Here is a 12318-nt window from a genome sequence, read left to right as displayed (position 1 = left end):
TAGTAGGCAAGAGGAATGATATTTTTAAAAAGAAAAAATGACATTAGCTAAAACTACATATATAAAATGAAAAAACTGGGCAAAGTTTAATAGAAATAAAAGAACTCTGAGGAGATTTTTCTTAAATATCCAAGTTCCAGTCTATTGTACCTTAAAAACTCACAAAAACTATATTTTGCTTTTAGTTCATTTAGAACCAGATGGCAATACGCTAGAAGCTCATGCATAATCATCACCCTACTTGTTCCTGGTAAACAAGAAAGCATGCATACGTGCCTAGAAAAGTTACTTAAGACTGTATCAGAACTGGAATATTGCTTTTGTGAAGCCAAACTGCATTCGTTTGATTTCGGGTATGACCAGTTAATACTGAAGTTTTAAAGGATTTTCCAGACCCTTGCTTGTGCTGGTCTCTAAATGCACCAGTCCAAAAGCAGAATTTAATATTCTGAAACACTATAAAGTGAATTTTAAAGAAAGCTTAGTAAAATTGCTTTAAAAGGTTTACTTTACTTTTAAAAGCATCTGTTGCTCCAGGTGCATGGTTTTTGTCTGGATGAAACTTCAAAGCAAGCTTTCTATAAGCTTTTTTCAAATCTTCATCACCAGCATCTTTTGTAACTCCAAGTACTTCATAGTAATTTTTACATTTGTTTATGCTGTGAACAAGAAAGTGTGTTATAATGTAAATTTCAAGGAAGACGGTCATGTAATATCTCTAATTTTTTAATTTATTAGAATGGTATAAAGAACTATCTGTGGACTCTTTCTCAAAATCTAATGATGGCTTATCTCTTTAAGGATTAGTTTACTTCATTCTCTTTTTCGACCACAGACCATTCCTCCAACCTCTTCCCTAGTCTAAGAAGAGTAAACCATGAAAATGTCCTTAGTGTAAGGTATCACAAGTACAGAGAAGTAAAGCAAAGCCCATAATAATAATGGATGAAAGTCAGAACATATATTGTAACTAAAATGAGACAATATGAACAATTTTTTACTACTCATAGTGGATAAAGTAATTCCAAAACTCTTCAAAAGCGTGTCACAGCTAAGAATGAACATGCATTACATTCCAAAAATTTTGTTCTTGCATAATGTAGATCTAACCAACTATCAAATCAATAGTTTAGTATATGCAAAACAATTGCAGTATTCTATGATTTAAATGTCAAATTAAGTTAGCCTATTTATTTATTTATTTATTTTTGGTATAGATGGGGTCTTGCTATGTTGGGGCTGAGGCTAGTCTCGAACTTCTGGCCTCAAATGATCCTCCCATCTCAGGCTTCCAAAGTGCTGGGATTACAGGCATAAACCACTGCACCCAGCCAGCCCTGTTATGCCAAAGATAATTTATCTGTGTCACTCTCTGAAAAAGATAACATCTCATGATAAAATATAACATGGTACTCAAAAAATGTTATCCCTGATTTTCATTGTGATAAGCACATTTCTAAAGATTATATACATACAGTTTGTACCTTAAATATTTAACAGATTTAAGCCTGGAGTATTTAAAGTACATTAGGATTAGAAAAGAAATACTCTGAATGGAACAGAGAACATTAAGTACAAGTGGATGCCAACCTTCTTCCACAATCTAGTAATTTACTTTCACAAAACCACAGTACCTTTTCAAAATTTTTGGAGAGTACTTTGCAACTTTAGATGTGTTCCATGTGTGGGTGGCTTGATAACAGAGGTAGACAGAGGTAGTGACTGGCGAAATGATCTAGGGTATAAGTGGACACTGGCAGCAAAAGAACTGCAAAGACTGATTCAAAGTTTTCAAAGAAAAGAGACAAGATTGATTTTTTTTTTTTTAACTATTAAACCTATTAGATATCACAGTGCTGGGCACACAATAGGGTCTCAGTAAATATTTTCGAAGTAAATGAGCCTTAGCTTTCTTTACATAATGAAGGCATCTATCATTTGTTATATGAAATTGGAGGTTAAAAGGGCAAGCAATATAAAATTATACAAATTTACAGAAATTAAAATTGGATTTTTCTACTTTAGAGACTTAAAAAACATTAACATGTGTCAATTTTATTTCAAAAACATGACATTTCCTTTATTTAGTCAATAATATTTATTGAATACCTACTATGCCCAGTGTTCTAGGTATTTGACATGTATCTGTAAACAAAAAAAGAGAATGATCCCCACCTGTGTGGAGACTCATTCTCCTAGAAATGTTTAGAAACTATGTGATAGAAATAAAGGAAATGGGGGGCATTTATAAAACACCTACTGTGTGTTAGGTACAGGTCCACGATCCCATATCAATGTTCTAATATCCATAAAGCTCTGAAAAATCAAAGTCATTCTATAACTAATTTTACTGCATAAAAAACTGAACTGGACTTAGATTTTGCCTCTAGGCAAAAATCTGACCTGAAAAGATGTGAAGCTACTACAGAATCTTCATTTATCCCATTTAAGTGTGAATACCGGTATGTTTTGCTGCAATATATTACTATTTGTTATGGACTGCTGCCCTAGAGTCTAAGATGTATAATATATAATACACTGTCATTCCTTGGTATCCACAGGGGATTAGTTCCAGGATCCTCCCTCCTTGAATACCAAAATCTATGGATGCTCAAATCCCTGATATAAAATGGTGTAGTATTTACATATAACCTTTATGCATCTTCCCATGTACTTTAAATCATCTCTAGGTTATAAATAATACCTAAGACAATGTAAATGCTATGTAAACAGCTGTTACACTTTATTGGTTGTTTAATTTGTATTATTTTTTATTGTTGTATTGTTATTTTTCACCAAATACTTTCAATTCACAGTTAGTTGAATCCACAGATGCAGAACCCATAGATGGAGAGCCGACTATATTAGTACCTCTCTAAAATACGAAGAATTCTGAATTCCAAATTGCATTTGGTCACAAAGATTTCACATAAAGAATTATAGAATTTAATTATACTGATTATTTTACACAAATTATCTCATTTACTCCTCATTTGGTAGACATTATTGCTATTTAACCAATGAGAAAACCAGTCTTTGAGTGGTTAAGTAAATTGCCTAAATTCACATAATCAAGTAACAGATGAGAATGAGGACTTATTTCTTCAACAAATATTTACTAACAACAAATATTTACTTTCTGTTAGGCACAATTTCAGATGCTACAGTGTTGAATAAAACAATCACAAATTTACAATTTGGAGAAGAACAAGCAATAAACAAATATATAAGTAAAATATAATGTACATCATATGGTGATAAATATCTGGAGAAAAATAAAGTAGCTAATAGAAACAGAAAGGAAGGGCAGGCCTCCTATTTCAAATAAGTAATAAAGGAAGGCCTCACAAGTAAGAATTCAAATCTGTTCATCCGACTTGAAAATGTGCTGTCTCAGAACTGGAATACAGAAAAAAAGGATACCCTTCAGATTTCAAAGCGACCTATCATCTTCCTGTTTCTTTCTTACAATCAGTATTGAAGCCGACTCTCTTACCTCCTAGATCTTTGCAGCTGTTTTTGGTGCTAAGCACACCTTCTCTGCTTCTCCTCTTGGTTAGCTAGTTTCTACAACTCTCCTCCTTTTCCTAAGAATCCAGATTCCTCAGAAGTAGGTTTGCTGCCCCTCTTACATCCTCCCCACATCCTCTGAACTTAGCCTTATCCCAACAATTACCACAGTGTACTACATTTGCCTCTTTACTTGTCTGACAACTCTTCTAGATTACAGATTCTTTGAAGGCAGGGATTATGTTTTGTTCACCATATATATTGGATGGATGGACAGATGACTTTCAATTTGAGAGCAGAAATGATGGGGACCTAAAAAGTCACATTCAGATCAAATGTGATGAATGCTGTCATGAAAATGTAGTTGGTAATAAAAGTCATTTGGAATAGAAGAGAAGCAGTTAACAGAAGTGAAACAGACTGTGAGACAAGGTATACAGCTATGAATATGGCAGACACTACCTGAATGCAAAAAATAAAAGGTAAGTTAAACACTGAACAATCCTAAAGCCATTACTGCTTGGTTTGAGTGTGTAGGAGGTTGAATTATGTTCCAGATTAAGTCTCTAAATTGTCTTGTTTATAATTACTGAGCACAAAAGCCTGGTCAACTTAAAAAGCCAGCACAGGAGAAGGTTGCTGGATAGTGTAGACAAAGTAGGTGAAAAACTACAGTGCTCTAGATAGGGTCATAAAGTTAAGAATTGCCACAGACGAGGGAAAAAAAAAAAGGCTAGACAGGAAAAACAGTTATTTCATTAAGTCTTAGCTGTATCCAGCTCTACCATATCTTCTCTGCACTAAATTTTTCATTATATATTAGAGCAGAAATTCTTGAGAAGCCAGCGGTTATAAAGTCATCATCACCAATGGACAGCCTGAAGGCTATGTATTTGAAGTAATGCTCCAAATATACCCATTCACCTAATTTTTCACACCTGAATGAGAAATTAGCATTCAGGTATCTATTTTCATTCACATTGTTGTTCATCATGCTCCTTTTCATCAGCTACATCTGTTTGTTACACTTTTTACAATCTGCTGCTTTCTAAAAGAGTAAAACCTTCTCCTGCCTCACTGAAGAATTAAAATAAGTTTAAAAAGAGTAACCCATTACCTATCTTGGAAGGAAATAATGTACAAAAAGGCCAAAAGGATCTGTGTGGAGCTCAACAATGGGAAAACTCTGCCTGGTCCAGACTTTATGTCTTCTCTTATGTACATGGAAGCATAGTTGGTGGGAGAGGAAGGTCATTTTTCGATTCTCTTTTTTTCATGTGTGCTATATAGCTAATTATTTAAATATACTCCAAACTTAACTAGTGTTTAAGGAAACATTTATTTATTCCTGAGACAAGGAATTACTTATTTTATAAGTTTAGCAAAATGATTTCTTTTCTTCTCAAAGAACTGAAGCTTAAATCAAATCTTAAATTCAAATCCCCATAATTAAATTGACTTAACAGCTGTACAGTGTTTCTAATTGATAAATACAATGATACTCCCATTAATAATTTCACACTGATCTTGTAAAGTTTTTAAATGATACATTAAAGTTTCTCAATGGTATATTAAAAATTTCAAATAAGATCCATGACAACTTTGTCTCCATTATTTTTCAATATGCTTCAACTAAAAAAAAAAAAATCGCCAAGTTTAACAGAATATTAGTTTACAGAGTTACACACTTTTTCCTCAGTCTTACTGTAAGCTAGCTCTTACTTATGCAATGGATGCAGTATTATTGCAAGACTTCTCCCCATTGAGCCAAATTGTTACTGAGCAACTTGTTTGCATAATCATGCTAACCAACAAGATAACATGGCTTTCTTCAGAAAAATCCCCTGTGTATAGGTGAAAGAAAAAACAAAAACATACATCATGTAAGTGTTTGCTGGTGATCTGTACCCTCACTAAAGCAACACTTATGAAGGCTAATATAAGCGAAAAGGTATATTCAGCTAAGAAACTCACATAAAGTACAGACTGAAGTATTTTGAAAATGTAGGGATTCTCTTAGAGACTGTTCCAATCATATTTAGTCCCCCCAAAAAATTGTATTTAATTAAAAAGGTATAATAAGATTACTGACCAGGGGACCAATCTTTAATACAGGTATACTACTAAGCTATTTCTTCCACTCCTAAAGAATTCATGGTCTCAAATGTGGCTGGGCCTCAAAGCTAAATCAGTCACACTCCATTCCCTTTGCTTTTATCCTCTGCAAATATTCCATACTTTTACCACTCTCTTAAGCTTTCAACCTCATCTCTTTTCTTCTTACTCTCAGAAGACCTCATCTCCAATTTGACAGAGAAAACAGAAAAATTCCCTCCACCTTTTATGTTTCCACCTGTCCAACTCTGGCCACACACAGAGCGTATCTACACTCACCATCATCTTTCATTCTTCCATTCTCAAGGTGTTTCTTTGCCTAGAGCCAGTTCCTCTGGGCTTTGGAGAACCACACACACAACCACCCACATACACACAAAACCAACCCCATCCCACATATATATATAATCAATACCAGAACAAAGAGGCATCAATGCTCTTCCTTCCTTATTTCTACCACACCTTGGACTACTCTTCTTTTTCTTTCAAGGCTAGGGTAGAGGAAATGAAGAAACAGACTTTTTAAAAACACCAGATTTAGGAGATTCTTCTTTTCCAAAACTTTCAACCATAGTTTTTTGGTAGACTTTCAAATATATAGGTGATTCTATATTCTTAAAAAAAAAAAAAAAATCATATATAATACATTTAACTTTCTTTGAACCCTTGAGAATATGTTCTCCCAACATAAAGTAAATCCTATAAGCAAGTACAATTTGTTTTAGGATATGTTTTCCAGGAACATGTTTCAAGCATACTGCTTACTAACAAAAGTTTTTTACGAAATAATTTCAAAAGTAAGTTTCTCACTTATTCATTTCTTTAACTTATTCAGCTACCTCTGATACAGTACTATAGGTATAAAAGTGGTTAGTAGCATTACTTATATTCTCAAAGTGCTTCATTCATACTCATCAAATACTCTATAATGGCTTTACCATGATTAAGGAATACTTTTTTGTGCATTTGTTTGTTTGTTTCAGAAGGTGGCTTGCTCTGTCGCCCAGGCTGGAGTGCAGTGGTGCGATCTTGGCTCACTGCAACCTCTGCCTCTTGGGTTCAAGTGATTCTTCAGTCTCAGCCTCCCGAGTAGCGGGATTACAGGTGCCTATCACCATGCCCGGCTACTTTTTCTATTTTTGGTAGAAATGAGGTTTTGCCATGTTGGCCAGGCTGGTCTTAAACTCCTGATCTCAGGTGATCTGCCCGCCTTGGCCTCCCAAAGTGCTAAGGTTACAGGCGTGAGCCACCACACCCAGAGAATCCTTTTTTCTCATTGTAATCACTCTCAAATAAAATGTTAAAACCAAGTTTTGCATTTAAATATAAATGCAAAGTATAAATATATGGGTATTTGATTTTAAAATTAAGATATGGTAAACCACTTTCCTTAATAAATAAAACCTATATCTCAAAATACACTTCAGTTACAAATTATGGTAAATAAAAAGTTGAGAATGGGGTAAAAAGGTGAAAAAAGAAATAAAATTGAAAGAGAGACAAGAAAGAACAACTGAGAAAGAGATTTAACCTAACTAATTTTAACTACTCTTCACTTGAGTCAGTTCACTATATTATTATTCACTCTCCATGAGAATTCTTGAATTAATCTCTGTTCAAAATTCTTAATCTTTAGTTTCCCTAGCAAAGTAATATCAGTACAACATCAATACAGCTTCCTTAAGCTTTAGCAGGAAACAAAACAGACTTTTTTCTAGTGTTTCCAAAAGTTTCATCTCATTTGCAGAAAACCTTTTACTTATAAAATTTTTAAAAGCCAGATACCCAAAACCCAGTTTATAGCTTTTCAACTCTAACATTTCTGCTTGAAGTAAAAGTATATCATGAGGTAAAACTAAAAACAGAGACAGAATAATCAGAGTTAAAAATATACAAAAAGAAAAGACATTATAGTGTCTGCATATATATAGCCTTAAAAATGTATAAATAGAAAAAAATCCTTCACTAATATAAGTAGGAAATTGAAAATGTTGCTATTACACTCAATATTCCTCTCATGAAATTCTCCCATTTTCATCTATGTAAAATAAAACAATTCTTCATCCTCTTTTAATATTGCTATGCAAACAACATATTGTGTCAAAAAGCTGCAATAATTTTTCTTAAAAAAATTATTTGGAAAAAGCTTTGTAACTTGAGGTTACTTTAAAAAACAGAATATTCTATAGAGTTGGTACTTTACAGAGTGGTTTTTTTTTTTTTTTTTTTTTTTTTTTTTTTTTTTTTTTGAGACGGAGTCTCGCTCTGTCGCCCAGGCTGGAGTGCAGTGGCCGGATCTCAGCTCACCGCAAGCTCCGCCTCCCGGGTTCACGCCATTCTCCTGCCTCAGCCTCCCGAGTAGCTGGGACTACAGGCGCCCGCCACCTCGCCCGGCTAGTTTTTTGGTTTTTTTTTTTTTGTATTTTTTAGTAGAGACGGGGTTTCACCGTGTTAGCCAAGATGGTCTCGATCTCCTGACCTCGTGATCCACCCGTCTCGGCCTCCCAAAGTGCTGGGATTACAGGCTTGAGCCACCGCGCCCGGCCCCTACAGACTGGTTTTATAAAGAATATGAAGCATAAGACAAACCCAGAGTTCAATTCTTTGATGTCTATTCTTCTAATATTATATTTCACTTTTTTCAGGTGTTATAACATCAAAAAGTACAATACTAATTATGATTGAGATGTAAACCATATTTATTCCTACCTGAGAACTCCATCTACTTGGTCTTTGGTATAGCCTTTTCCACCTTCACCACTACCAGATGTGCTGTCCTTTGTGCCATTAGGCTTGTTTTGATCACCACTACCTGATGGTTTTCGGCAATGAGGGCTATTTCCAGCCGTGCTTCCATTTTTCATAATTATTTCCAATAGTGCTGTAGAAAGATAAAGTATACTGTGCCTGTTTACATCAAGGTACATACACAAGATCCTGAGAAGAAAGTTTTAAAGCAGACAAATTATGAACTGTGTTCTCCAAAAAGATTCACCATAGGATCTTTTTAATTAGCATGCATTCCCTTATGTACTTAACTTTTTACAGAACACTAATCACCACCTACAAGTAGAATGTTAAGTTAAAGCTAGTAACTGGAGATTATAATCATTCAATTATTTATGACATAATATTATTCATCATATCATGTGACACTGCAGATTACCAAAGAAAAAGAGGTAAGGTCTTAAAGCAGCCAATGAGATCATCCACACAATAACAGAAATTTAGCCTTCCTCTTTAATTCTCAACAGCAACAACGGGAGCCAAGACACTGGAATATTATCATTCAAGTGCTCAGAAAAAATAAACTGCTAACTTGAGTTATGCACTAATTTTCCAGAAAGTGCACAAGATAAAAACATTTTCCAACAAATAGAAAATTTATCACTAAAAGATTTTCACTAGAGGATACTGTAATATATACATTTGAGGCAAAAGGAAAACATTTACAGATAGGCTGAGATGCAAAAAGGAATGGTACGCAAATAGTGTGGTAAATACGAGAGTAAATGTGAACAATGTGTGTAAAAAAATAATAGTCTTATCAAGGATTTGCTTTTTAATAATCTGGGGAGGAGAAGCATAAAAGTAGGGGTAGAAGGAATGTGTATGAAATAAGGTTGGCCATATATATTCATAATGGTTCAAGACAGGTGAGTGATAGGGATTGATTATACTATTTTTTTCTCCTTTTGTGTGTGCTTGAAACTTTCCATAATAAAAGTTAAAACTAAATGTAAAAAATTTTATCAAAACTAATGGAAAAGGGAAATCCATCATCATTGTGGATTTTAACACATTTCAATCAGTATCTGACATAAGGTAAATTTTAAGAAATCACTAAGGATACAGGTAAGTTAGACATCAAATTTATAAGCTTTTTCTAAGAGATATAACATTATACCCAACTGGTGAATATTCCTTTCTCACAGGCCCACATTATTGATAGACCATAGAGTGGTACTCTTCAAATCTCAAAGAATTAGTACCATATACATATACCACAATATATGAGCACAATACAGTTATGTGATAAATCAATTACAAAAAATGTAACTAAAAAAAAAAATCACAAATGGGTTGGGTGCGGTGGCTCACACCTGTAATCCCAGCACTTTGGGAGGCTGAGGCAGGTGGATCACGAGGTCAGGAGATCGAGACCATCCTGGCTAACATGGTGAAACCCCGTCGCCACTAAAAATACAAAAAATTAGCCAGGCATGGTGGCGGGCACCTGTAGTCTCAGCTACTTGGGAGGCTGAGGCAGAAGAATGGCGTGAACCCGGGAGGCGGAGCTTGCAGTGAGCTGAGATCGCACCACTGCACTCCAGTCTGGGAGACAGTGAGACTCTGTCTCAAAGAAAAAAAAAAAAATCACAAATGGGTTGAAAAAACAAAATGACAAAAATCTAGACAGCTTGTGTATCAATGAAATAATTATAATAGAAATTACAAAATACTTAGAACTGAATAGAAATGAAAATACTACATATCAGAACTTGTGGGTCAACAACTACCTATCCACATGCAAAAGAATAAATTTGGACTCCATCACACTGGACACAAAAATTAACTCAGAATGGATCATGAACCTAAATGTAAGAGCTAAAGCTTCAAAACTCTTAGAAGAAAATACAGAAGTAAATCTTCATGATGTTGATTTAGGCAAAATATTCTTAACTATAGAAACAAAAGTAAAAGTGATAAAAGGAAAATAGAGAAAATGGGCTTTATCAAAATATAAAACTTTTGTACTTCAAAGGCTATCATCAACAGAATGAAAAAAAATGTTTACAAATAACATAACTGATTTTCAAAAAAAAAATGTATCCAGAATATATAAAGAATTCTTACATTTCAATAATAAAAAGATCAAAAACACAAGTTAAAAAAACGGGTGAAGGATCTGAATAGACATTTCTCCAAAACAAAAAAACAAATGGTCAATAAGCACACAAAAAAGTTGCTCAACATCATTAGCTATTAGGGAAATAAAAATCAAAACCACAAAGACATGTATCACTTCACACCCACAAGGATGGCTATAATCCAAAAGATGAACAATGGCAAATGTTGAGAAGGATGGGGAGAAATTGAAACCCTAATAAGTTTCTGGTGAGAATGTAAAATGGTACTGCTGCTTTGAAAAATCATCTAGTAGTTCTTTAAAAAATTAAACACAGTTACCATTTGACTCAACAATCCCATTCCTAAGTACATATCCAAGAGAAATGAAAACATACAAAAACTGACTCACAAATGTTCATTGCAACATTATTCATAATGGCAAAAAGATAGAAACAACCAAATGTCTATCAACTGATGAATGGATAATGATACATCCAAACAATGAAATATTTTCAAAAATAAAAAGAAACAGAGTACTGATATGTGCTACAACATGAATGGACCTTGAAAACATTATGCTAAGTGAAAGACTTCAGTCACAAAAGATAGTATACTATATGGTTCCATTTATCTGAAATGTACAGAACAGGCAAACCTACAGGGACAGAAAGTAAATGAATCGTTGACAAAGCTGGGGGTTCAGGGGAGGGTGGAACTGGGAATAAGTGAGGAATGACTGCTAAAGAGTAATGAGGTGTCTTTTTGAAGTGAGGAAATATTCTAAAATTGATTTCCATAATTGTTGTGCAACTCTGCTAAAATACTAAAAAACCACTGAATGGTATAATTGAAATGAACGAATTGTATGGTATGTGAATTATGTCTCAATAAAGCTATTTTTATATATAGTTATATATAAATAAATATTTATAAAACATAAATAAATGTATATATATTTATACATAATGTTATGTTACATATATGTGTGTATATATATACACACACACTCAACTAGGTACCAATCTACAGTTATTAATGAGAAATATAACATAGTCTTTTTTTTTTTTCTTTAAAGACTGAGGCAGGCTGGAGTGCAGTGGTGTAACATCGGCTCACTGCAACCTCCATCTCCGGGATTCAAGTGATTCTCCTGTCTCAGCCTCCTGAGTAACTGGGACTACATGTACCCACTACCACACCCGGTTAATTTTTGTAATTTTTTTTTTAGTAGAGATGGGGTTTCACCATATTGGCTACGCTGGTCTCAAACTCCTAACTTCAAGTGATCCACCCGCCTTAGCCTCCCAAAGTGCTGGGATTACAGGCGTGAGCCACACGTCTGGCCAATTTTTAAACTACAGTCTGTATTTAGTCTGCAATCACAATGGAAACCAGCATGGTCTAAGGGAAGTAGTGGTTCACAACATTTAAACATAAAAACTTTCGTGGGAATTCTGGAAAAAAGGCTGACAGCAGCTTAAATTTTAAATCTCTCCAAATTCCCTCATAAAATCAGAGAAAATCTCATGCACAAAATCCCAAAATATAAGAAGGTGGGGACAAACCACCAACTGCTACAAGATCTGTGTAGGTAGTGGAGTATAATAAAGGGGAATTTGCCAGCCCACAGAACATAAAAAAAATAAAAATAAAAATAACCAACAGATACTCTCTATATAGCACAGCAGGCAAAACTGGGGAAAGTGTGTAAAAAGGAATGAGTTTTGCCTACTACAATATACAATAGTACACAAGTGCAAGGGTCCACAATAAAACTTTAAGGGCATGGAAGACTCTAGTCACTACACGCCTTTAAAAATAATCAACCAAAGCTCTCTTCCA

The 12318-nt window shown here is 34.3% G+C and overlaps 1 protein-coding gene across 2 annotated transcripts in view; it reads right to left on the bottom strand.

The window, feature by feature from the left end:
- Positions 1-12318, bottom strand: part of LOC105486361 (DnaJ heat shock protein family (Hsp40) member B14) — a 47667-nt gene that overhangs the window by 22785 nt on the left and 12564 nt on the right. Inside the window, exons 2-3 of one of the 2 annotated variants that reach the window (XM_011749215.2) lie at positions 8335-8506; positions 514-659 (exon numbers count right to left, since the gene is read on the bottom strand). In XM_011749215.2, the coding sequence (XP_011747517.1) occupies positions 514-659; positions 8335-8506 (318 nt within the window). The remainder of the gene's footprint in view (positions 1-513; positions 660-8334; positions 8507-12318) is intronic. The other variant, XM_011749216.2, reaches the window with a different exon arrangement.

Source organism: Macaca nemestrina, chromosome 3 (assembly GCF_043159975.1).
Source record: "Macaca nemestrina isolate mMacNem1 chromosome 3, mMacNem.hap1, whole genome shotgun sequence".
NCBI lineage: Eukaryota > Metazoa > Chordata > Mammalia > Primates > Cercopithecidae > Macaca > Macaca nemestrina.
The sequence above is the reverse complement of the archived record's forward strand: the minus strand, read 5'-3'. Positions and strand labels throughout refer to the sequence as shown.